The sequence below is a fragment of the Lagopus muta genome, chromosome 25, assembly GCF_023343835.1.
Source record: "Lagopus muta isolate bLagMut1 chromosome 25, bLagMut1 primary, whole genome shotgun sequence".
Lineage (NCBI taxonomy): Eukaryota > Metazoa > Chordata > Aves > Galliformes > Phasianidae > Lagopus > Lagopus muta.
The window spans coordinates 757,654-782,217 of NC_064457.1; the positions used below are offsets into that span (position 1 = coordinate 757,654).

General features: G+C 54.0%; 2 protein-coding genes across 4 annotated transcripts; both read left to right on the forward strand.

The window, feature by feature from the left end:
• Positions 1-755: 755 nt before the first annotated feature.
• On the forward strand, positions 756-6,201 carry LOC125684680 (collagen alpha-1(XVIII) chain-like). 3 transcript variants are annotated; one of them, XM_048927033.1, is made up of 23 exons: positions 756-1,007; positions 1,106-1,236; positions 1,493-1,564; positions 1,672-1,734; positions 1,803-1,859; positions 2,034-2,249; positions 2,485-2,847; positions 2,990-3,109; positions 3,183-3,254; positions 3,346-3,372; positions 3,516-3,602; positions 3,684-3,728; positions 3,818-3,889; positions 3,994-4,035; positions 4,118-4,145; positions 4,342-4,400; positions 4,505-4,639; positions 4,717-4,779; positions 4,847-4,915; positions 5,010-5,096; positions 5,300-5,494; positions 5,653-5,765; positions 5,870-6,201. In XM_048927033.1, the coding sequence occupies exons 1-23, from the start codon at positions 791-793 to the stop codon at positions 6,078-6,080; spliced, it is 2,544 nt and encodes an 847-aa protein (XP_048782990.1). In that variant the 5' UTR covers positions 756-790; the 3' UTR covers positions 6,081-6,201. The 3 variants fall into 3 exon arrangements, with proteins under 3 accessions (XP_048782990.1, XP_048782991.1, XP_048782992.1); XM_048927034.1 differs by having other exon boundaries at positions 5,028-5,096; XM_048927035.1 differs by lacking the exon at positions 1,493-1,564.
• A 708-nt stretch (positions 6,202-6,909) lies between these two features.
• Positions 6,910-24,331, forward strand: TOP2A (DNA topoisomerase II alpha). The gene is made up of 35 exons (XM_048927032.1): positions 6,910-7,026; positions 7,133-7,279; positions 7,353-7,443; positions 7,711-7,774; positions 8,235-8,380; positions 8,630-8,727; positions 9,024-9,236; positions 9,441-9,614; positions 9,720-9,821; positions 10,188-10,325; positions 10,487-10,625; positions 10,836-10,993; positions 11,380-11,505; positions 11,902-12,012; positions 12,098-12,203; positions 12,633-12,742; positions 13,464-13,556; positions 13,993-14,107; positions 14,403-14,524; positions 14,771-14,919; positions 15,756-15,987; positions 16,201-16,335; positions 16,427-16,627; positions 17,176-17,371; positions 18,586-18,677; positions 19,183-19,323; positions 19,414-19,497; positions 19,914-20,123; positions 20,642-20,747; positions 21,019-21,159; positions 21,517-21,664; positions 21,760-21,821; positions 22,122-22,247; positions 22,787-22,998; positions 23,138-24,331. The coding sequence occupies exons 1-35, from the start codon at positions 6,994-6,996 to the stop codon at positions 23,276-23,278; spliced, it is 4,662 nt and encodes a 1,553-aa protein (XP_048782989.1). The 5' UTR covers positions 6,910-6,993; the 3' UTR covers positions 23,279-24,331.
• The last annotated feature ends 233 nt before the right edge of the window (positions 24,332-24,564 follow it).

Sequence of the window (24,564 nt, forward strand, 5' to 3'; positions counted from 1 at the left end):
AGGTGCCCGGCCCCGCGGCAGCCGCAGCTCGTTATCAGACCTTGGCAGCACCACGCGCCCGCCGGGGAGGCTGTTGTGTCTGCAGGGCTGGAGGGAGCAGGAGCACGGGGAGCGGGGATGTGGAGCTCTGCAGCCCCAGGGGTGCCAGGCACGGGGCCTCCAGGTCCCCGATTCCAGCACCGTCCTGCCCCATGAAGAAGGCAGGTGCACCCCACTGCCATGCAGCCAGCACCCCAAGACATTCGACCTCGAGCCCCCGCTCTGAGATTCTTTGGGCTCCCAGCTCTGGGTCTTTGTCCTCCTGTGACACCCAACAGCTCCAAAGCCATCACAGCACCTCAGAGGGGCTGTGGGTTCCAGCAACGCAGTGTTGCAGGGGCAGAAGATGCCTCAGAGAGCGCTGCAGCCCCCCAGCTGATGGCAGCTCTTCCAGAGCAGGCGGGCTCTGATGGAGCAGGGGGACATGGGCTGCATGCATCCCTGGTGGGACGCTGCTCCTTGCCGTGCCAGCGCCCTGCTCCCAGCCAGCGCCTTCCCGCACTCCCTCATGGTTTAACTCCCATTTCCAGGCAGCATCTCCTCCTCCAGACCCCTCTCCCTGACCTGGCTCCCTTCCCACAGCTCCCATGCGCCCTCCCTGCCCCGCACCCTCACAGTGAGCATTCAGCTCCATGCTGGATGCAGCCCGCAGGGCGGGGGTGCTGGGGGGGGAGGGGGCGTGTCGGGGGCCACTGTGATAACAGCAGGGGCTGTGCCAGGGCATCAGGAGCAGACGGCACAGACGAGCGGGATGAGCCAGACCCCCCTGTCCTCGGCACCCCGGGGCTGCAGCATGAGGCTGGGTACCCCACGCCTCCTCCGTGCGCTCTGCATCCTCTCAGTGCTGGCCGGGCTTCTGCCCCACGGCACGGCCCAGTGGTTCTACCCACTGGGCTCTGAAGACACCACTCCAGAGCCCGGCACCAGCCCTGCAACCCCCACGCTGCCCACCCTGAGTGGGGAGGAAGGTAGGTGCGCACCCCAAGCTCCCGGATCCGGTGAGGAGGGGACACTCCCATGCACTGGGAGCAGGGAGCACCTTGCTGCCCACATCTCCATCCTGCAGATGCTGCTGATGCGGAGCCCACGAAGAAGCTGCCGCTGAGCAAACCCCCATTGGGAACGGACTCGAGGAGACGGGAGCCCTCTGCCAGGACCAAGGGCCAGGGCCGTGCCCTGCTGCGCACACGAGCCCAGGTGCCCATCCCTGGCAGGAGCCCCCATCCCCACCCTGACCCCCCAGCCCACGCCAGGCCTGCTCTGCATCCTTCCCTTATCAGCACCCAGCACTGCGCAGCCACAGCAGTGCATCCCACACCAGACTCCATCCTTGGAAATACTTTCCCCTCTCTGCCCCTTGGAGAGGAGACCCTGGTGCCCCTGCACAGCCCGCAGTGCACAGCACCCCCTGAACCCCACTGGCTGCATGCTGAGCTCTGCCCTTCTGCTCTAGCACAACCACCCCACGGCCACCCCGCAGATCTTTGAGGGCAGCGCAGAGGAAGAGGAGTTCCTGCAGATCAAGGTGCAGGGGCGAGGGGGGGGACGACGACTGTGGGGGAGCTGTGGAGCAGCCGGGCACGGGGCGGGGATGCAGGAGTCTCACTCTCGGTGCTCCTCTCTCCTGCACAGACCACACCGAAGGGGCTGCCCCAGCGTGTGCCCATGGCCCCCGGGCTGGATGTGACTCTGCAGGTGAGGGGGGGTTGGTGCCGGTGCCCCCCATCCCCCATCCCCACAGCTCACAGCTCGCTCCCCCCTAGATGCACAACGGCTCCAACTGCATCTGCCCTGCGCGCCCCGGCCCTCCCGGCCCCAAGGTAGGTAGGAGAGGGGTCCTGCGTGGGGCAGAAGGTTTGGGGATCTGTGGGGAGAGACCCCAGGGCTCTTTTCACCTTTTTCTGCTCTGGATTTGGATTCTTGCTTTGGAGTGTGCATTGCAGGGACAGTCCCAGTGTCGGGGCAGGAGCCAGGCTCTGTCTTCATCCCAACAGGGAGAGAAAGGCGACCGCGGTTTCCCCGGGGAGCGGGGCCAGCCAGGGCTGTCTGGGGAGAGAGGGAGGACAGGCAGCCCGGGGCCACCGGGTCACCAGGGGCCTCGGGGCCCCCCTGGACCACCAGGACCTCCAGGGCCACCGGGACCACCGGGTGCTGGGGGAGCCAGGAGTCCACCTGCACCTGCAGCGGTCTCCAAGGAATCAGAGAGAGAGGTGAGAGGTGGAGAGGGGGCATCTGGGCTGGGTGACACGGGGGGGTGATGGAGGGACGAGGGATGATGCCGGGATGGATGGGCAGTGCTGGAGCTGCTGCGGGGTCCATCCTCAGCTGGACCTGTAGGGACGGGCAGGGCAGGGACACAGAGCTGCAGAGGTGGGTAGGGGGCCCACGGGACATGATGCTGCCATTCACCAATGCCACTCTCTCCTCTCTCCCTCCACCTAACAGCTGGGAGCAGCCAGCCCCACTGGGAAGCCAGGACCACCCGGTGCCCCAGGGCTGCCTGGCCCCCCCGGCCCCCCAGGCTACCCAGGTCATGAAGGCACTCCAGGGCTCCCTGGGCGGGAGGGGCAGCCTGGCCCCCCTGGTCCACCAGGGGCCGTGGGACCACCTGGGTTCCCAGGGAGTGAAGGAGCTCCAGGATCCCCAGGCCTGGCTGGGCCCGATGGCCCCCCAGGGGCACCGGGACTCCCAGGCACACAGGGACCCCCTGGGGCACCAGGGCACGAAGGGCCCCCTGGCCCCCCGGGACCTGCGTCATTCCCTGGCAAACCAGGGCTCCGAGGAGAGCCAGGATTCCCAGGATCAAAGGTAAAGAGGGATCTCAGAGGGGGTTCCAGCCTTTCCACCCACAGACCCCAGCGGGTGGGCTGGGGCACCGGGATGCACCCAGCTCCATGCTCTGCAGCTGCGGGGCCCCACACTCATGGCCCCATGTGCTGCATCCCGGCAGGGTGAGAAGGGTGAGCAAGGACTGCCAGGCATGCCAGGGAGCCCTGGCCGCACCGGGGAGATGGGAGCCCCAGGGATGCCCGGTCCTATGGGACCACCGGGGCCACCGGGGGACTACAGGGTGAGCACAGGGCTGGGGGTGCTCAGGGTGGTCGCAGTGCCCAGTGCTCAACCTGCACATCCCCTCATCCCAGTGTGAACCACGCCATGCTGGGCACCATGGAGCCACTGGGCACCACGGAGCAGCTGGGCCACCGGGTCCCAAGGTGAGCAGGGCAGCAGACACTGGGTTTGGGGTGCATAGGGCTGGGATCACCTGCATCAGGGCGCTTATGGGACCACTCTGCTTTCTTCCAGGGTGAAAAGGGTGATCCAGGAGAGCGGGTTTGTATGGGGTGTTGCACGGGGGGGAGCTGGTGCGGTTATGGGGGTGGGTGAGTTGCACCATCCTCTGCAGCACATGCACACTGCACACCCGACATGTGCCCCTCCTCCCCTCCCTTACCCTGCCTCACTGTGCCCCCCAGGGGTGCTGCTATGGGGAGCCCGGCTGCAAACCAGGCCACCTCCCATTCCCCAGCCCTGGCAGTCAGCCCAGCGCCTGGTACCAACCGGTGAGTCCTGGGGTGGGGGTGACGGGGAGTGGGGGGCAGCAAGAGGAGCTCAGCCTCCATCTGCTCGCGTTCCCTTTGCAGCACAGCAAGGAGGAGCCGGATATCTATGGAGCAATCATTCCCCATGTGAGAGATTGCACCCAGCGTGACGTAGAGCCGCCCGCCCCAGGAGCAGCACCAAACCACCCTAAATCTCCACACTGCTCTTCTTGCAGGGTCCCCGAGGTCCCCCCGGTCCGCCCGGTCCCCCAGGTCCCCCCGGAGCACCAGGACTCCTCTACCTCAATGTAAGGCCCTGCACAGGCAGCGCACAGCTCTGTGCCGCAGTGCACACGTGTGTGAGCGTGCAGTGTGAGCTTCTCCCCGTGCATCCTCCTGTTTCTGCTCACAGCGGCTGCACCCCGTGCGTGGACAGCAGCCCTGCAAGCAGCCGGTAAGCTCGCTGTCCCCTCCCTGCATGTCACCGCCGTGCACCTGTGTCCCAGCAGCAGTAACGGCCCCGTTTGCATTCACAGGCAGCAGGCAGTGCAGCCTGGGCAGTGGGTAAGGGGCTCTCTGGGGATTTGGGTGAACTCCTCTCTGCTTGGAAGCACTTTTTGCAAAGCTTCATGCCCTTGCACCGGGGCTGTGGTGTTGTCCTGGTGTCCCCATAGTGTTGGGTGCCCTGTGACCTCAACCCTACCCCTAAACCCAACCCCAACCCAACCCCAGTCCTGCCTTTAACCCAAACCCTCCTCAGCTTCTCCAGATGCTGATGTTCCCCGCCCAGAGCCGCTGGAGCCCAGTGCTGACCTCCGGGTGCGTGGGGAGCTGTGCCCATGGGTGACCCTCAATGTGTAGGCAGCTCCCCATGGGCAGGGGGGGGTCAGCTGAGCCCTGACCCCCCTCCATGTCCTTCCCAGCGCCAGACGTGGGTATTCAGGTCTAAGGAGCTGATGCTGAGGTCTGGCAGCTCTATCCCCGAGGGCAGCCTGGTCTACGTGCAGGAGGGGAGCAACGCCTTCCTGCGCACCCCCCGGGGCTGGAGCAGGCTGCTGGTACTGTGCTGGGATGGGGAGGGAGGGAGGGGGAGGATACACAGTGTGGCTGGCCCCCCCTAACTGCTCTTCTGCAGCTGGAGGACTCGGAGTCGCTCTTTGTGGGTGACGACCCCTCCGCCTCCACGCCGCAGTACCAGGTGAGGCAAAGGGACAGACCCCCGTGGGGGGGTGCACCGCTGGGACTGCCCTTCCATCTCTGTGCAGGAGGCAAAGCAGGCGCAGACACGAGGTCCCAACACAGAGCCACCCTCAGGGACCCGGGCAGATGCACTGGTGAGCAGAGGGATGGAGGTGGCACCAGGAGACCCCGGGTAGCAGTGGGATGAGGAGGGGGATGCACCCTGGGCACCGTGACTGCTGTCCCCAGGTGTCCCCACTATTGCAGGTCCTGAAGGAGGATGGAGATGGGCTGCCCAGCACCCTGCCGACCACCGTTGCCCCCAGGATGCCTTCTGTAAGCACTGCCCCATTTCCTGGCCCCTTCCAATCCCACAGAGCCCAGGGACACCCCCCCCCCCCCCCCCCCCCCGTGTCCGTGGGTCTGTACAGACCTCGATGCCCGACTCAGGGAGCTGTCGTGCCCCATGGGGTGCGGGATAATGGCACATATCCTGGCAGCCCCGGCCCCCCATGCGCTGCCACCTGCTGTCCCTGTAGCTCCGTCTGGTGGCCCTGAACGTGCCTCTCTCCGGGGACATGAGCGGCATCCGCGGCGCCGACCTGCAGTGCTACCGGCAGTCACAAGAGGCCCGGCTTTACGGCACTTTCCGTGCGTTCCTGTCGGCTCCCAGCCAGGACCTGGCCTCCATCGTCAAGAGGACGGACAGGACCCTCCCCATCGTCAACCTGAAGGCAGGCGGCCCTATCCCCGAGGGCTCAGGGTGTCCCGCAGGAAGCACGGGCTTTCCGCGTGTTTTCCTTCCACCCAGAGATATTGTAATGGGGACAAGGGGCTCTGGAGGGCACTTGCCCCCACCCCCAGCTCAGTGCCCCCCCTCCCACGTCCCCAGGGCCAGCTGCTGGCTCGCTCCTGGAGCTCCCTCCTGCAGAGCCAGGCTGGAGCCGCCCCGCGGGGCCCCATCTACACCTTCAATGGGCGCAACGTGCTGACGGATGCCCTCTGGTGAGTCCTGGCCCCGCACATCCACGGCATCACGCGAAGGTGCAAACGGCGGGAGGACGGGGAGGGCTCCCCAGGGTTCCCCATCATTCCATTGCCGCTCGCAGGCCCCGCAGGCTGGCATGGCACGGATCCACGCTGCGGGGCGGCCACGCTCAGCGCCGGGATTGCCAGGGCTGGCGGAGCTCCGGCCCCGGGGACGGCCTGGCGGCCCCGCTGGCTCAGGGCAGGCTGCTGGCCGGGCGGCGGCACAACTGCTCCGAGGCGCTGGTCGTGCTGTGCGTGGAGGTCGCCTTCCCGTATCGCCACATGTGGTGACGGCCCCGAGCCCCGGGGGGGGCAGGAAGCAACGGGAAGACGTCCGTGCCGTCCCTGTGCACAGCCAGCCCCGCACCTCCAGCACCGCCCGTGTTCACGTTTCCCTCAGAATAAAAGATGAGAAAAAGTTGGGTGTTCGGGCCAATGTTGGGCTTCCCTTATTGAAGGGAACCTTTAAGGAAGGGACTTCGTTTGGATGCCGCCAGCTGCACGGAGGGATGAACGTCACAAGGCCGGGATACAGGGACAGCGCGGGGCTGGGATGCTGCTGCGAGGCTGCGGATATCGCGATGGGGCGGCGGGTGGGGGAGCACCGCGGGGTCACAGCGCAGCTCTGCTCAGACAGCAGCCGGGGCAGCGGCACTGCGGGCAGCGCGATGCGCGCGGCAAAGGCAGCGGCGCCGGGGCCACGGGCTGACAAGGCAGCGCTGTGCAGGGGGCCGTCGTGAGCGCTCCCCCTGTGAGGGCGGCTGCGGGGCAGAGCGGCTCAGCGCCTCTCTGGGGCAGCGCAGGCCGGCCAGCGTGTCCCAGCGCTGCCCAGTGGAGCCCGCCGTCCCCATCCCAGCCCGTCCAGCCCGTCCCTGCGACCCCCGCACCGTCCTTCGAACAACGACTGAGCATGTCCACGGATCCAGCCCCGCAGGGTCCTCCCTTCTCGTTCCTCTATTTGTCTTCGGCTCTGCCCATCAAGCAGCCGCCCCTCCTGATTGGCTGCTTTTGAAAGAGCGGAGCTCCTCGAGGCCGACTAGGAGGAGGCAGGGGCGGGCTCTACGTCCCCGTCGCCCTTCAGCGATTGGCGGCTTTCAGGGGGCGGCGCGCGGGGATTGGCGGAGCGTTTCGGCGGGCCCGGCGGAGGTTTGAAACGCGCGGCGCCGTTACCGGCCGCCATCGCTCCGTTCAGCGCCCCGCCGCCATGGAGCTCCTGGACTCCCCGGCGCCGCTCCGAGTGCGTGTGGGGCCGCCGACCCCCGCCCTCCCCGTCCCTCGCTGCCCGCGCTCCCCGGGCGCCCCGTCGCTCCCCGGCCCCGCTCAGCTCCGCTCTCTCCCCGCAGCCCCTGCAGGACAACCCTCGCCTGCCCGCGGCCGATGGCGCCCAGAAGCGGCTCTCCGTGGAGCGCATCTACCAGAAGAAGTCGCAGCTGGAGCACATCCTGCTGCGGCCCGACACCTACATCGGATCCGTGGAGACCGTCACGCAGGTGGGTGCGGGGCCGGGCCGGGCGCGGCCGGCGGTGCCCGGTGTGGATTGTGTCGCATCCTCCTCCTTTTCAGCAAATGTGGGTGTTCGACGAGGAGCTGGGCCTCAACTGCAGGGACGTGACCTTCGTGCCCGGCCTGTACAAGATCTTCGACGAGATCCTGGGTGAGCGCTGCCCGCGCGGAGCCCCGCGCAGTACGGCTGTTACAGAGCCCGTTCAACCCCGCGGTTTTCCTTTTAACGCGATTTCGTGGCGTCCTTCCTTGTATCTGGCCAAACGTCTGCCTTGCAAGGAGATATTTGGCAGTCCTGCGATGGGTTTTTGCATTTGTCCCACTGAAAGCCCCATGCGATTCAAACCTTTTGTTACGGTTTATGTCTTTTGTCTTGCTTGCGAACACGCTCTGATTAAAAACCCTCTTTCCCTTCCAGTCAATGCTGCAGACAACAAGCAGAGGGATAAAAGCATGTCCTGCATCAAAGTTACAATCGATCCGTGAGTGCTGGTTCTGTGCAGTGCCTTCCCCGCTCAGCTGCCTCCTTCCCTCACGGCTCTCCTACATCAGTGTGGGTGCTGCAGAGCTCTGTGCCCAGCCCTATTCCTGTTCGTGGGCTGCAAAAGCTTCTTTCCCTGGGTGCTTTCTCGATCTGTCGCAGAGCACAGACTGCTGAGACGCCGCTTTGTGGTTGTTTGCGACTGTGGTGACTTCATGTTTCCATGTTTTTTTGTTCCACCACTGAACACATGCTTTGTGGTGGTCCATTTTATTGGCGCTCTCTGCAGGTCTGAAATGAGGGCTTTCTGTAGACTTGCCCTCCCTCTGCTGGCTGTTTCCGCACTTGCTGAATAGAAATCTGTTCTTGATGAAATGGTGGCCTTTCCCTGGAGATCCTCTGTGTTTGTTCCAGAGCTCAGTCATCTGCAGCCTTACAAACACGCTTTCCCCCTCCTCCAGAGAGAATAACACCATCAGCGTGTGGAACAATGGGAAAGGCATTCCAGTGGTTGAACACAAAGTGGAGAAGGTCTATGTGCCAGCACTCATCTTTGGTCAGCTGCTGACATCCAGCAACTACGATGATGATGAAAAGAAAGTCACAGGTAGGGAACACTGCAGTACGTGCAAATAAACCTGGGCAGCCTGACTGGTGTGCTCCAGGAGCTCAAGTACCTGGTGTAATAACTGGTGTTAATTACATATGGTTTTATAGTGGCTGCAGGGTTTGTGGGACAGTGCTCATTGTTAGTCAGACTTGGTGCTGAAGTGAATGAGCTCTCGTTAGTCTGGAGTTCTCTCCGATGGTTTTGAGCAAAGGTAACAACACAAACATGTTTTCCTCCTAAATCCAGGTGGGCGAAATGGTTATGGAGCCAAACTGTGCAACATATTCAGCACCAAATTTACTGTGGAGACGGCGTGTCGTGAATACAAGAAGTTGTTCAAGCAGGTAGGAATGCTGCTCATTTCAGTGAGGTTGTACCTGAGATTTGCAAATTAGACTTGAGTTTTTCCTATATAAATCTGGGTGTCATTGGTGTGACAAGAATAAACCTGGTCAACAGCTACTGTGCCAACAACTGCGATTCAGACAAATGATGAGATGAGCAGACATAATCAGAATCTAGTTTTTAACCAGTGCTTTTTTCCTTCGAGTATTTAAAACTCCGAGGTCAGCTTGCTGCTGTTAGGAACTGCGCTGGTTTCTTGTGTTTGTTGCACTCAACTCACAAAAACTCTCCTCAGACCTGGACAGACAACATGGGGAAGGCTGGTGAGATGAAGCTGAAGCATTTTGATGGAGAAGATTACACGTGTGTCACTTTCCAACCTGATCTGTCCAAATTCAAAATGACGACTCTCGACAAGGACATCGTGGCTCTGATGTCCCGAAGGGCCTATGATATTGCTGGATCCACAAAGGATGTCAAAGTTTTCCTGAATGGGAAGAGGCTGCCCGTAAGTGAGCATTTAAACAGCACAGAACATCTGTGTTTCTCGTGGCATTTAACCAGTGAGATTTTGTTGAAGCCATTTATGCCGTTGCACAGAATAAAGTGAAAGCTTGCCAAGCAATTTTCCCTACCAGCTTTTCAGGAGGATGTGCATGAAGTATTTATAGGAGCTGTTACTCCCATATGAGTGGTCTGCTCTCATTTGTAGGTGAAAGGCTTCCGCAGTTACGTGGATCTCTATCTGAAGGACAAAGTGGATGAGACTGGAAATGCACTTAAGGTCATTCATGAGGAAGTGAATTCCAGGTGGGAAGTGTGCTTGACTTTAAGTGAAAAAGGCTTCCAGCAAGTTAGCTTTGTCAACAGCATTGCCACCACAAAGGTAATTCTTCCGCTCCTGTGGTCGCGTTCGCTTCACACTCTTCATTTCCGGCCCTGTTTTGTTCCACTGGAGTCACCTTGAGCTCCTTGGTCCGTTGTCCCGCAGGGTGGCAGGCACGTCGATTACGTAGCTGACCAGATTGTGACGAAACTCATTGATGTTGTGAAAAAGAAGAACAAAAACGGAGTTGGAGTGAAACCGTTTCAGGTACGGTGTCAGAATTTCCAATGAAAGAAGCCTTGTATGTGTTCCACGTTAAGCCAACAAAGCGTGTTCTCTCTGCTCAGGTGAAGCAGAGTGCTCTGAGCCAGTAAGGAAGCACTGCGGCTCAGCAGCTGTTAGGTTCTGTTTAGTAGGAGGGCTGCTGGTGTCTTGACATCCCAAGGCTCGTGGCTCTCATCAGCCGTCCTAAATTCTGCCAAAAGACATCTAGGAAAGTTCCAGAAACAACCAGCAATCATGGAACTTGTTCTCCTCGCTGTGTGATCCTGACAGCCGGGCCTCAGAAAGAAGGCACTGCTGTTACAGGGAGCGGAGCCTGCAGTTTGCAATGCTCCTCTTGTTTACCTGCAGGTGAAGAACCACATGTGGATCTTTGTGAATTCCTTAATTGAAAACCCAACCTTCGACTCTCAGACTAAAGAGAACATGACTCTGCAGGCCAAGAGCTTTGGCTCGACGTGTAAACTGAGTGAGAAATTTATCAAGGGTGTAAGTATTGCTGTGTGTGGGTAATCAACGTGTCTGTAAAGCTGCAGCCTGTGCTTAGCATGGCAAATACACTGCTTACAAAGGCACGAATTAAAGGAAAAAGTAACTTAAAGCTTTTCCCACGGTTGATTTTGTTCTGTAATTTTGTTTGGGCATTGCAGGCAGTTGGCTGTGGCATTGTTGAAAGTATCCTAAACTGGGTAAAATTTAAAGCTCAGACCCAGCTGAATAAGAAGTGTTCAGCTGTGAAGCACACCAAGATTAAGGGCGTTCCTAAACTGGATGATGCCAATGATGCTGGTGAGTGTTTCACATCAGTTTGTTCAGAAGCAGGGAAGGTTTGCTCACTGCACAAATGAAACGACCATCTTGTAAAGAAAACAGCAGCTTGTGCTCGTTCTGCACTGCAGACCTGTCTGGTTTATGAGTCGCCTCACACAATTTGTGCTGTGCCAGCCTGGACTTCACTTCTTAATTTGAAGACTTGGGTTTTTGTTTTTTGTTTTTCAGGCAGCAAGAATTCAATAGATTGTACGCTCATCCTGACCGAGGGAGACTCAGCCAAAACGCTGGCTGTCTCTGGGTTAGGAGTGGTTGGTAGAGACAAATACGGGGTATTTCCCCTCCGTGGGAAAATGCTCAACGTCAGGGAAGCTTCTCATAAGCAGGTTAGTGGGAAGACCTGGACCATTGCTGGGAGCTGTGGTGTGCTTTGTCATGCAGTGTTTGTAACTGAGTCCCAGGGCTCTTGATGCTGTAACTCATGAAGGCAGCGGCTGCTCTCACCTCCAGTTTGCCTTTCTGAGCGAGCAGGAATGCTGAGCAAACCTGGTGCAGTGCTTTGCCTGCAGGGAGAGCATTTGTGCTCTGGGTTAGGAGATGTTTGAAATGACCTCGAGAAATGTAGAGATCAGACACTGGATGAGAATTAATGCAATGCTCTGAACAGATGAGACTCTGGAAAGGTGGAGCACAGTTGGACGCCTACACCTGATGGATGTTTTTGCTGCTTTGAGTCTGATAGAAAAGTTTGTATTCCTTGTATCTTTTCCAGATAATGGAAAATGCTGAAATCAACAACATCATCAAGATTGTGGGTTTACAGTATAAGAAGAATTATGAAGATCGAGAGTCTTTAAAGAGTCTTCGCTATGGGAAGATCATGATCATGACAGATCAGGTTAGGCTGACTGAAATTCAGAGCTGGGAGAAGAAAAAGTGCTGGGATACAGAGGAAAGGGGAGAATCCTGCTGCTGCCATGCTGAACTTTCTGCACTCATCTCTAGCTTTCTGTATCTCAGTGTTTTCAGATAGGGATAGAGGGGGCTGACATGACCAAATTCCACCTACTGTTTCTGCAGTCTGCTGATGCAAAGTCCTTCATGCATTCGTTCACCTCAAATGTGCCTCTTCTTTCTGTTAACTTTCAGTGCTCAAAGCGTGGCCCCTTTGGAGCTGAAAGTGAATGGTTTCAATTCACTGGGATTTGTGTATCTGTATTAAACTAACAGCTGGCACTGCCATCAGGGCCCTGGTTAAATTTGTACTTTTCTCCAAAATAAAACCACAAAACAGGATCAAGATGGATCTCATATCAAAGGTTTGCTGATTAACTTCATCCATCACAACTGGCCTTCTCTTCTGAGACACAACTTCTTGGAGGAATTTATTACCCCCATCATTAAGGTAAGGGCTGAGGAGGTACAAAGGTGAAGGGACAGCAGCCTGTTGGCCCACGTCTGCTCACAATTAACACCTTCATTCATTACAGGCCTCCAAAAACAAAGAAGAAATTGCATTCTATAGCATCCCTGAGTTTGAAGAATGGAAGAACAGTACACAGAACTACAACTCGTGGAAAATCAAGTACTACAAAGGTTTGTAGAGAACCTGATGTGGTGAAGGCAAATAAGAATGTTCCTTATTAAATTAGTCCAGCTTCTGCAGAAAGGTTTGGGGTAGGTGGCCTCTGAAATTCACTTCCCTCCTAAACTACTGTGGGCTGCTGTGTGCTGATGCAAGCTGCCAGGTGCAGAACAACGGCTGGATGGTGAGGAATCTCTTCCAGTTTGTAGGGATTGGTTTCACACATCTACAGAAGTCACAGACAACCTAAAAGTGCAATTGCTGCCTTGTCTTTGATTCCTACACCTCCTGTTGTGATTCCTTACATCCCATTAAATCAAAGCACCTTCATGCTGTACATTGATGTGATTTATTGCAGAGATTAGATACAGTAATGCCTTCCTTGGAAGTGCAACTTAATTTAAGCAAGAAATTAGGATTGACTAGCATTGGTTCTGCAGGTTTGGGTACCAGCACATCGAAGGAGGCTAAGGAATACTTTGCAGATATGGCTAGGCATCGAATTGGCTTCAAGTACTCTGGTCCTGAAGATGATGCTGCCATCACCCTGGTAACTTACACTTGACTTAATTGCTGATTTACTACCTTTGGTATTTTGCTGCTTATTTTCTCTAAAAATGCTCTCAGAGGCCTTTGGGCTTGAGATGGTCTCTTTGTTACCAAGGCTACAGCCTCAGTTTAACCAGCAGAAGCAAATCTGTCCCCGGAGCTCAGGCCAAGAGCACCCTTTCAACGATGGCTTTTAAATATAGCTCAGAACAAACTAACCACTACAAACCAATTGACATTTCAGACACAATAGTAAATATCCCTGCCACATCATGCTGTGTGCTCTGCTGCAGTTTCCTCTGAGCCAAACCCCTCCGTCCCCCTCCAGATGTTTTTTCACCAGAGGATTCACAACAGTCCCCACTCCTGTGAACTCCACCACCCTAAGGAGACACTGGCTCTCATCTGTTCTCACCTATTAGACAGTACCAAAAACTGAGCTTTTTTTTTTATCCTCTGAAGTGTTAATTAACAAGGAAATCTACTTCAGTTTTCTGTTGCTCTGTTAAAATTTCATGCAGTTAAACCTGGCTGCTGTGTCTCTTACAGACTGGTGGAAATCAGTGTTCAGCCCCAAGGATCTGTTACTGCACTTAGGCTGCTAAGTCAGCCTGCTGCCCGTGTTCTCCTGCTGAAACTCCTCTGTGTGCTTTCCTTTCCTTGGTGTTCCAGGAGGGCACAGAGCGTCCCACAACTGAGCCATTTCTCATTTTGCACCACAGGCCTTTAGTAAGAAGAAGGTAGAAGAGCGAAAGGAATGGCTGACCAACTTCATGGAGGATCGAAGGCAGCGGAAGCTGCAAGGCCTGCCAGAGGTAAAAGGTTTTTGTGCATGAAGGAACTTGGTTCCCTGTCTCCCTGTTCTCAGTTAATTCTGGCAAGCCAGGGCTGTAAGCAGCGCCGTCCCTGGGCTACAGGATCCGTAACGGTTTGGGATTTTGCAGATCTGCTTCTCCTTTTTGCATTGTATTCATATAACCTCAGTGTCAGTGAGCCAATCCTTCTTTTCCTTTCTAACTCTTTCAAATTACTTTATTCAAAAGGGAAATGACAACTTGAGCACAACTGGGGCAACTGGGTGCTTCAGGGGAAGCATCGTTTTGTTTTTCCATGCTGGGAATGTCATCACTTAACTGTGTTTACCTGCAGTCTTACCAGCAGCCTCCATTTGAGTGAAACCAGCCAAGTGTGAGCCAAGAAACAGGTCGAGCCTTGTTAAAATTAAAGAGCTCTTGCGTTTGTTTTCCTTAGGACTATCTGTATGGGAAGGACACTAATTACCTGACATACAACGACTTCATCAACAAGGAGCTGGTCCTGTTCTCAAACTCAGATAATGAAAGATCCATCCCATCTCTGGTTGATGGTAAGTTATTTCAGGGCAGTGATTCCATGCAGGGCTTTCCCAAAATGTACCCAGGGAACGGCCTGCTGTGTCCTGCACAAGTGGGAATCTGGTGACTTTTCAGGGTCAGTGTTCTGAACTCCAACTTCTACCTTCCAAGTGCTTTTAACCTTCAGCTTCAATGTCTTTCCTACTCTGTTCTCAACTCCGGTGGTGCAAAATCTTTAGGTCTCTAAGTTGCTGTGAGTCTCTAGAGAGCAGAAGCAAGTGAAACACACTGTGTGTTGGAAACACAAGGTTGTCTTTTGCTGCGCAGGTTTGAAGCCAGGCCAGAGGAAAGTTCTGTTCACGTGCTTCAAAAGAAACGACAAACGGGAGGTGAAGGTGGCTCAGCTGGCTGGCTCTGTAGCTGAGATGTCCTCGTACCACCATGGTGAGGTAGGAGCCCGCGCTCACTGTGCCTTAAAAAAGAGCAGAGAGATTTCAGTTTGCCGTCTCACCACCCGATGGGCCGCGTTGTGTGAGGAAGCGGAACGAGAAAAACCTGCTTTATTTGTGATGGATTTGGGAGGACACCTTTTATGAGCTGAATTTATCTTCCCTATCGGTTCTGTTCTTAGTGTAAACTTTACCTTTAATGCTGTCCTTTCAGTGAGGAATTACACCTTTTTATCTGTCCTGCAGGCATCGCTGATGATGACCATCATAAACCTCGCTCAGAACTTTGTGGGCAGTAACAACCTCAACCTGCTGCAGCCCATCGGCCAGTTTGGCACAAGGCTGCATGGTGGGAAGGACTCTGCGAGCCCTCGATACATCTTCACCATGCTGAGGTTGGCACTGCAGGGTTCTTACAGCCTTGAGTATTTGCAGCATTGCTGCAAGACTCGATGTAACGGCATTTAAAACGAGAAGAAATGTTTTCCCTTAAAGCCTCTAGAACTGCACCCTTTGAATAAAAAAGATCAGCCACGATTTGTGGGACTTGGGTTCTACATCCAGATGTGTAAACTTGATCTGCTGTCCTACGTATCCGATAGGAATAGCATGGAATAGCAGAAATGAGAGCAAAACCAGTGTGAGGAGACTTTTGGGTAGGATGAAAAATGACCTTGAATTGAGAGAGTTGTGTTCTGGTATCCTGAAGGACCAGAGGGAATGGCTTCAAGCTACGGCAGGGGAGATTCAGGCTGGACATGAGGAAGTATTACTTGTCAGAAAGGGTGGTCAGGCACTGCAATGGATGCCCAGGGAGGTGGTGGAGTCACCGAGCCTGGGGGTGTTGAAGGAAAGGCTGGATGTTGTGTTGAGGGACGTGGTTTAGTGGGAGCTGTTGGGAATGGGTGAACGGTTGGACTGGGGGAGCTTTTAGGTCTTTTCCAACCTTGGTGATTCTATGATTCTATGAAGCACAGTGTGGTGTCTCCTCTATCAAAGTACAAACTTCAGGGGTTGCACAGACAAGTAGGGGCTGATGAGACTGCTCAAGATGCAGCTCTCGTTTGAGTGTTGCTCCAGAAGCCTGGTTTCCTCAGAAAGACCCAGACTGGTTCATATGGAAAGAAACACACCGTGATTTATTTGTTTGATCTGACTTTGGGGTTCTTTTTACATTGCAGGCATTGCTGTGTAACAAGGCTTTGGGCCCACGTTCTCTGTTCTCTTGTAGCCCGCTGGCACGGCTGCTGTTCCCACCGGTGGATGACAATGTCCTCAGGTTCCTCTACGATGACAACCAGCGTGTGGAGCCGGAGTGGTACATGCCCATCATCCCCATGGTGCTGATAAACGGGGCAGAAGGGATTGGCACCGGCTGGTCCTGTAAGATCCCCAACTTTGACATCAGGGAGACTGTGAACAACATCCGTCGTCTGCTGGATGGCAACGAGCCGCTGCCGATGGTAGGTGATGGATTGAAGGCACCATGACTCCTGTGCTGGTTTATTCAGCAGCTACTGAAGCGTATGATGCTTTTCTGAGTGCTTGCAATCCAGTGTTTCCCTGTGTGATGTGGTTTAGTGCTTGTGGTGGCAGTGGTGTTGAGGAGAGGGTTGGACTGGATGATCTTCGAGTTTGTTTCCAACCTTGTGGTTCTACGATTCTTTTCTGCTTAGCTTCCCAGCTACAAGAATTTCAAAGGCACAATAGATGAGCTGGGACCTAACCAGTATGTGATAAGTGGTGAAGTGTCTATCCTTGATTCCACGACCATTGAAATCACTGAGCTGCCTGTCAGAACGTGGACACAGGTAACAAACGCTGAGTTTGCCCTGTAAAGTAAGAAGTGATTATTAGTGTTTACTGGCTTTCCAGTGGGTCTGACTTGGATTCTTTTCTCAGACCTACAAAGAGCAAGTCCTGGAGCCGATGCTAAACGGGACTGAGAAGACCCCCCCACTGATCACAGACTATAAGGAATACCACACTGACACCACAGTGAAGTTTGTAGTGAAGATGAGTGAGGAGAAGCTAGCTGAAGCTGAAGCAGTGGGGTTGCATAAGGTCTTCAAACTCCAAACAAATCTAACATGCAACTCTATGGTACGTAATGGCTTTTGCTGAAGAGAGTTTTGGTTTACCTCAGTTATGTTTCCAGTTGCAGCTCCTGCTTCTCATGAAAATATTCCTTCTCAGCAACCTGGTGACTTGGGGTTTCCTGATAGCACTGGGTTTAAGCCAGCTTTCTAAATTCACCTTTAAAGGCTAAAGAGACTGACCTGGCAGTGGGTCCCACATGGGGTGGGTTTGCCTGCAGGTGTCAAAGTGATCTGAAGTCTCACAGCATCCTTTGCTGTGCCAAGGCCACACCTCTGAACGTCCTGGCAGTGTGTGATGTTTGCAAGCAATGGATCCACCAAGTAGCTTTGAGATTCAAGGAACAGTTGCTCTGCTACGTTTTTAAGTACTTAGAAGTTCTAAAATTGTCTGTGCTGCTGCGCTTGCGAGCAGAAATAATTTCTGAACCAGCACTAGGGTTTAAAATGGGTTGGTTGATAAATCAGCTGTAGGATCACAGCTGTGTCACGTCTGACTTCCAGTGGTTTTGTTAATCAGTTCCACGGTCATCGTGGCCCCGCTCTTCCCTCCAGGTTCTCTTTGACCACGTGGGCTTTCTCAAGAAGTACGAGTCTCCCCAGGACATCCTGAAGGAGTTCTTCGAGCTCAGGCTGCGTTACTATGGATTGAGGAAGGAGTGGCTCCTTGGGATGCTGGGAGCAGAGTCTGCGAAGCTGAGCAGCCAGGCTCGATTCATCCTGGAGAAAATAGATGGCAAAATTGTGATTGGTAACGTGCTGCTCTTGGGCCTTTGAAACTGGGATGAACTGGGTGCTTGTGAGCCCTCAGCCCCACTCTGGCTTTTCACAAAACACCAGAGCTCATCTTTCTGTTCTCATAACATCAGAGGAAAATGCTGCATAGGACGCCCTTTATAGAGTTATGCATGTGTAAATTACAGCAGAGTGCTCTTACAGCTTTCCTACGGTGCGTTTGGCACTGTTTTAAAAGTATAAATGTAGGGAAAAAGTACTGGGGGGGCTGGAAAGGGTTTCCAGTTGGTTTGGGTTTTGTGTTCCAGCGAATTCTTAGAAGCCTGTTTCTTTTCTGCATTATCTTTGTGAGACTGCAAAATGTCCCGAGTCGTGTTTGCAGTGAAGCTGAGTTTCAAAGTTAGCAGACAGCCGAGCTCACAGCATCTGAGCATCATGAGCTGGAAGAAGAAGCAGATCTTTGTTTGCAGCACTTGCACTTCTCAGCCTGCAGGGCGGCCTGTATTTCACTTGCATGGATGCAGAGCACAGCTGGACGAAGGGTCATGAGATGCTCTGTGGTTGGTGCCTGCAGGGCGCCCAGAGATCCTGCAGCCTGTGTCTGTTTGACTCGAGAAGGGAGAGAATTCCCTTGAAATGCGTTTCCTTGGCTTGCTGCAGGAAGCAGCTCCAAGGCTGACAGAGCTGCTTTCATTTGTATTTGTGCCTCGTGGATGATTGCTGCTGCGACATTGGGAAGAACAAAAATGCAGCTGCAGCATTTCCATTGGTTGGGACATTTATAGAATAAATCTCCCAAGTGATGCCTGATGAGGCTCCTGCTGTACTGAAGCCTTGAAGTCACATCAGGGCTTTTTCCCCCACCTGCCTGTTATCATCAAGCCATTCTGATACCATTGCAGCTCCTTCTCCTCCCACCAAATTCAGATTCTATTTAGGGCAGGGGAAATGCATGTATGGAAATGAAGGAGCAAATGTTTAAAGTGCTCCAGCAGGTGTTCCTGACAGGCGTGGGAGAAATGCTGAGCTAACAAATCACCTCCAAAATAGCAATTTTTGGGTGTTATTTTAAGATCTGCCCCGTGTCCCAGCTCCAATTAGGAAAGGCTGTTTAGAGCCATAGAGGATGCTGAGCTGTTTTAACTGCTGGAGTCAAAACGTAAAGATCACCTGTCCTTCCTATCAGGGCTGTCGTGGCACTGATGGCAACTCTGAAATGTCTGTTCACAGAAAACAAGCCCAAGAAGGAACTGATTCAAGTTCTTATCCAAAGAGGATACGAGTCGGATCCGGTGAAGGCCTGGAAGGAACTGCAAAACAAGGTAATACTTGAGCCATCAATTCACTGTCAGTTCATAGGAAGAAGCACAGGTTGCTTTGCCATTTGGAGAACTCAAGAGCTCGGGTGTCTGATGGGGAAAGCGAGACAAAAAACCTTTATTCTGTCGTCCAGAGGCACTGAGCAGAGTGGTGACACCCATCCAGCAGTGGCAAATCCTACTGCTTCCCTTCCCAGGGCTTTTTAAGGGCTCTGCTCTGCCATTGTGACACAGCTGTAGTGAAAGGGCAGCGAGGAAGATGAGAGTTGTTAAGCAGCCTGAGGAGAACTTGGTCTCTCGAGACAGAGGCCAAACAGAGCAGAGCAAAAGAGCTGTGAAGAATTCTTTGCAGTTGGACTCCTCTGTGTGGTAGCAGCTTTCGGGCCATAATTCCTTCTCTATCCATTTCTGAGCTGTGCTGTACAGGTCCAGCACACTGAGCACGTGGCAGCCCCATGGTTGTACGTGGCTGTGTTTGCAGACCATGATTGATTGAATTCTCATTCAGGAGGAGGAAGAAGAAGGAGATGAGAGTGACAAAGAATCAGCTGCAGCTACTGGGCCGGATTTCAACTATCTTCTCAACATGCCCCTCTGGTACCTGACCAAGGAGAAGAAAGATGAGCTCTGCAAGCAGAGAGATAACAAAGTATGCTCCTTATTTTCTTATAGAAGCATTACATTGTCTGGGTTAAGCTATGTTGGCTCACTCATGGCTCTCACCTGTGATTTGCTTTAGGAAAAGGAGCTGGAAGACTTGAAGTGCAAGAGCTCCTCTGACCTGTGGAAGGAAGATCTTGCTGCCTTTGTTGAAGAACTTGATGTATGTCAGTGGTTCTGTGAGATGACTCCCTTATCCAGTGGTTAATTGAATTCTTTGCTGTAACAGGGAACTACAAGTGGAAATTTGTATGGCTTGCATTAAGCTCACTCCAGTAGGGGAATTAAAGCTTTCTTTGCCTTCCTAGGGCAGGGTAGGAATACCTGCTGTGGGGCAGGCAGTCAAACCACCAAGGAGGCTGTGGGAGGGAAGTCAGTGATCAATGAAGAGGAGTTCTAAGCGAGCCTGAGGGGAAAGCAGGAAAAATAGCAGAGAAGGAAGCTTTGTTTAAACTGATGATAGGAATTCTGTCAGCAAGTTTAAAGGGTTTTCCTGCACAGGCTGTGATGGTGGGGGTTTTCCAGCAGGACGTTGGTTCTTATTCTCATGGCTGTGTCACTTCATGTTCAATTCTGCAGGCAGTGGAAGCCAAGCAGATGCAGGATGAAATGGCAGGGATAACTGGCAAACCTTTAAAGGCAAAAGGAGGGAAACAAGGAGGGAAGCAGAAGGTGACAAAGGCACAGCTGACAGAAGTGATGCCTTCACCTCATGGCATCAGGGTTGTTCCTCAGATCACTGCAGAAATGAAGGCGGAGGCAGAGAAGAGAACTAAAAGGAAGATCAAGGTGAGAGGTGCACAGATGCTCCAAACACTTCTGTTCCATCCTCTCCAGCACAGTCTTGTAGAAGCACCTTCTTGTTAGCTGAACTTGGTGCTGTTCAGCTTTCTGCAGCCTAGAAAACAGAAATACCCCTACAGCTGTCATCAGGTGCTGCTCCTTTCCTGCAGCTTTAGATTCCATCTCACAGCGTTTCCAGTTACATTCCTGCTGTTGATTTAAGCCACCCTGTTTGAGTCCTGCATCCTCAGCAGGCCCTGAGGCCGTGCTGCCAGCACACAGAGGCAGCCCCAAAGCACATCAGTGTGGGCACAAGGCTCCTGTTTTGGTTGTGTTGGGTTTGCACTGTCAGTCCCCTGACCTGGGAACACTTGCCCGAGTTCCTTGGTAGCAACCAATTTCAGACGGTCTGTTTCACAAACTCAGACTTTTTACACTGGATGTACAAACAAACTTCTTCCTGTGCCTCTTCCAGTTGTGAGTTAACTTCCCACCTACCTGACAGTATCTGCTTTTATCTTCAGAGTGAGAAAAATGAATCTGATGAGAAACAAGAAGGAAACTCATCTGGGGATAAAGAGCCCTCAAGCCTTAAGCAGCGATTAGCACAGAAGCGTAAAGCCGAGCAAGGTAAACGTGTGTGCAGCTCCACCATGGGAAGCGAGGGGAGGGCGGCTGCTTCTCTGCCTCTTCCCAAAGGCTGAGTGGCACCCAGGGTTGGTGTGTATGGAAAAATGGGCGAGGGAGCCGAGATGTGAAGAGATCCTGGCCACGCTGGTGGCACAGTCACTGCTCCTCTGGGCCGCTGGAGCCTCTGAGTTCAGTGCTGTATTTCTGAGCTGAGCTCCAGCATCTCGACGGCACGTGGAGGTCGAGGCTCAGCCCTTCCTGTGTTTTCCAGGCCCCCAGAAGCAGACCACTCTGCCCTTCAAACCTGTGAAGAAAATGAAGCGCAACCCCTGGTCGGACTCAGGCTCTGACTCGGAGTCGGGTGACTTTGAGGCGCCTTCCAAACGAGAGCGAGTGCTGCGCCAGGCGGCAGGTGAGCGGCGCAGGGCTGTGCGGAGGGGTCCCGGGAAGCAGCTCTAAAGGCTCATTTATCTTCCTTTATGGAGCAATCAAATGTGTCTGACCTGGGAGCAGATCTGCACAGTGGTCTTTCAAGGGAAAGCAGAGAAGAAATTATTGTTTTACATTGGGCAGCTTTCCTAGCAAATCAAATGTGTTCTTGCCGAGTGAGCCCAGAAAACACCAGCAGCCTGCAGTCTCCTCACTGTCATCCTCAGTATCTGCTTGGTTTTGAGTCTTTCTAAATTAATAACTACATCTCAAATACTGGAAAGGAAGTGGAGCTGCTTAATACCAAGTGTGTAAAATGATATCTGTGTTATTTCATCAGCCAAAATCAAGCCCATGGTCAATTCAGACTCGGATGCAGATCTTAACAGCTCAGATGAGGAGTCCGAGTATCAGGGGAACAGTGGAAGCAACAGTGACTCAGACACAGACTGGAAAAAGAAGCCTTCCAAGCCCAAAGCTGCCCCAAAGTGAGTATTTCTTCATGCAGGCACTGGAGGTGGGCTGTGCTCACTGCTAACATGATGTAGTAATAGTGACAGGAATAACGGCTTTTGTGTTGTAGGGAAACCACAGAGAAAAAAGCTAAAGCTCCCAAGGAGAAGCCGCTGCCAGATGCTGTCCCTGGTGAGTCCAGCTCCTTCCAAACCTTTCTCATTTCCCATTTCCCTCCACCAGCACAGTTTGCTGGCTGCTGATCTCTGTGTAATGCCAGCAAGGGCAGATATCAGAGTCACACCACGCAAAGAAACTGATGCTGGAGTGCGAGCTGGTGTTGCTGCCCAGGATTCTGTCTGCCTCCAGCTTCTCTTTGTGATTAATCTGCTTTTTGATAGCTGTCATAAAGCATTTCCTTCTGCTCTGGTGTTTACAGCCAGTGTAGATCAGTTAGCTGCTTCAGACCTGCTTCCTCCTTTCTCTGTTCAGTTCGAGCCCTAGATGTCGCTCCTGGAAGTGTGAGTCAGGATCCTGCAGCTCCTCCTGTCCCCGTGCCTCGCACTCAGGCCGTGCCAAAGAAGCCTGCAGCAGCTAAGAAGGGCAGCGCTGCCAAGGGTAAGGCAAAGCTGGGCTCTGAGCTCTGCAGTCACTGAAGGTAATTCTGGGGTAGCAGTTACTCCTGTGGGAAACAGGCAGTGCTTCAGTCAGGAGTTTGGAGGAGTTCAATTCATCAGAGATCTGCCTTCAGGCGCTGCCACTCAGAATCGCTTTGCTCATTTCAACTTAGTTTGGAGATGTGCTGTTAGGAAATGTCAAAATACAGGTGAGAAACCTCAACAGCTGCTCAGAGTGAGGTGGGAAAGACGTTCCTTGCTTGAGCAAAAGCGCTGAATCTGTAAGATTGGGTTTGAGCCTTCAGAACTCCTCTGCTGGCAATGCTCTGAATGGCTCTGGGGGCGTTTTAATGCAGGGCACTCAGTGCTCTGGAGCCTCGTTGTTCACAGCCTCAGCAAACTGCTGCTTAGTTTGGGGAGAGCCGTGCTTCCAGGTGAGGGGAGCTGAGCACCAAGCTGGCAGGCAGCACCTGTGCTGGGAGTGAGAGCAGGAGATGAGAGGCAGCAGAAGAAGGGCTCGAACATGGCGCTGTGTTTCAGGTAACCAGCCGTCCATCGTGGATATGCTCACCAAGAAGAAGGCGGCAGCAAAGCCCCCAAGGGCAGCACTGAAGGAGGAGCTCCCACCTCCCGAAGCCGCAGCCAAGAAGCCCGGTGCCCCCAGGGGGCGGAAGGCCGCCAAGAGGCTGTCGAGTTCTTCTGATTCAGACTCGGATTTCGGCTCAAAGCCTTCCAGATCCGTCGCAGGAAAGGTTGGTGCTGAGGGGGCACTGCAGTGCGTTGTGCTGCTCTGCTGGGAGCAGAGCTCATCTCATCCCCAGATGGGGAGCTGGGTGAGAAGGGCCCTGCTCTGAGCTCAGCTGATTCAATGCTCCGCTTCCTTCTGTCCAGAAGCCCAGGCAGGACGTCGATGACCGCGGCGCAGATCTGAGTGCAGGCGGCCCTGCAGCAGCTGCACCCCGCAGCCGGCCTGGGCGCCTCAAGAAGCCCGTCCAGTACCTGGAGTCCTCTGACGAGGAGGACATGTTCTGAGTTTTTATCACGTTTTAAACTGTTGGGCCACGGACTGGCAGTGAGCAGAGCTTGTGACAGAGCTCCTGCAGCCAAGGAACCCGCATCTCAGAGTAGGAATCTTTGCTAATTTAACCTCAGAAGTGTTGGATGCAAGTGAATACAGAATGTTTTTCTAGGTTTAGGATAATTCAGAGTTGTTTATAAACAGGAGCACCTGCTGCCCTTTCTCCCAGCTAGTGCTGACGTGTTTCCCTTCTCCCCGTCAGCCGGCTGCAGGCCCTGGTAAGCCTTCTGACTCATTACAGTCATTTTAATAGCAAGACACATTTGTGTATCTTAAGTCCTGTAAGTTATATAGATGTTCCCCTTTTTAGATACCTTTAAAATAATGAAATATTTTAGCTTTTAACTCCACAACCAGAGACTTGCCGTGTGCCCCAGTAGCTCCGTTTCTGCCATGCTGACTTTTAGCCTTTGGCTTTTTCAATCCAGCTTTGGTAACGGAGGTCTGTGCAGGCTTGTCTCCACGCTGTGCTGCGGTGCACTTTTATCTCCTGACCAGCTGCCAAGAAGCCCAGAGCTCAGCCTGGGCTCAGGGCTGCTGTGCAGGGAGCCCAGCACTGCTGGGCAGGCAGACGTTCCTCCTTCAGGCTCTTTGTGCCGTCCTGAAGGGATGCAGGCTGGTTATTGCAGTGTGCTGGTTGGAAAGCAGCAGGTCCCCATGCTGGGCTTCTGTGCTGCCACACTCGGCGCAGGGAAAGCGGTGCAGAGCAGCTCTCAGCAGCGTGGAGCTTCTCGTGCCAGTCTGTACCTGAGGGCAGCTCTTCCTTCCCCTCCCCTGTGAGCTGTGGCACCCCAGCACAGCTCCTGTTCTGTGTTCCTCAGCAAAAGCAGGGCAGGGTTGCCTTCCTCTTCCCCTCAGCCGTGCTTTACTGGAGTATGGCCAGTTGTGCTTTGCTTCTCTGAGGGGCTGAGTGATGTTTCTTAACTGTCTGTAAATATTTTGTGTTTTTCTGTCGTTCTTGTCACTAAAATGTCCTTTTAAATATTGGTGTAATAAAAGTTTTTCTACTCGAGCTTTGTTCAACAAAAAGGAGTTGTCCCCTTCTGTCCCCCCACCCTTCACCAGAGCCCTGCCTTCTCCCTCCTTCCTCCTCAGCAGTATTCTAAAGCTGTCTCACAACTCTACGGCAAATGCGTCCCAATTCCCAGCTCCTTCATTGAGCTGCAGCTGAGCTGAGCTGCGCTGGGCGCTGGGCGCTGGGTTGGACGTGGAGCTGCGTGCGGCTCTGTGCCCAACGATG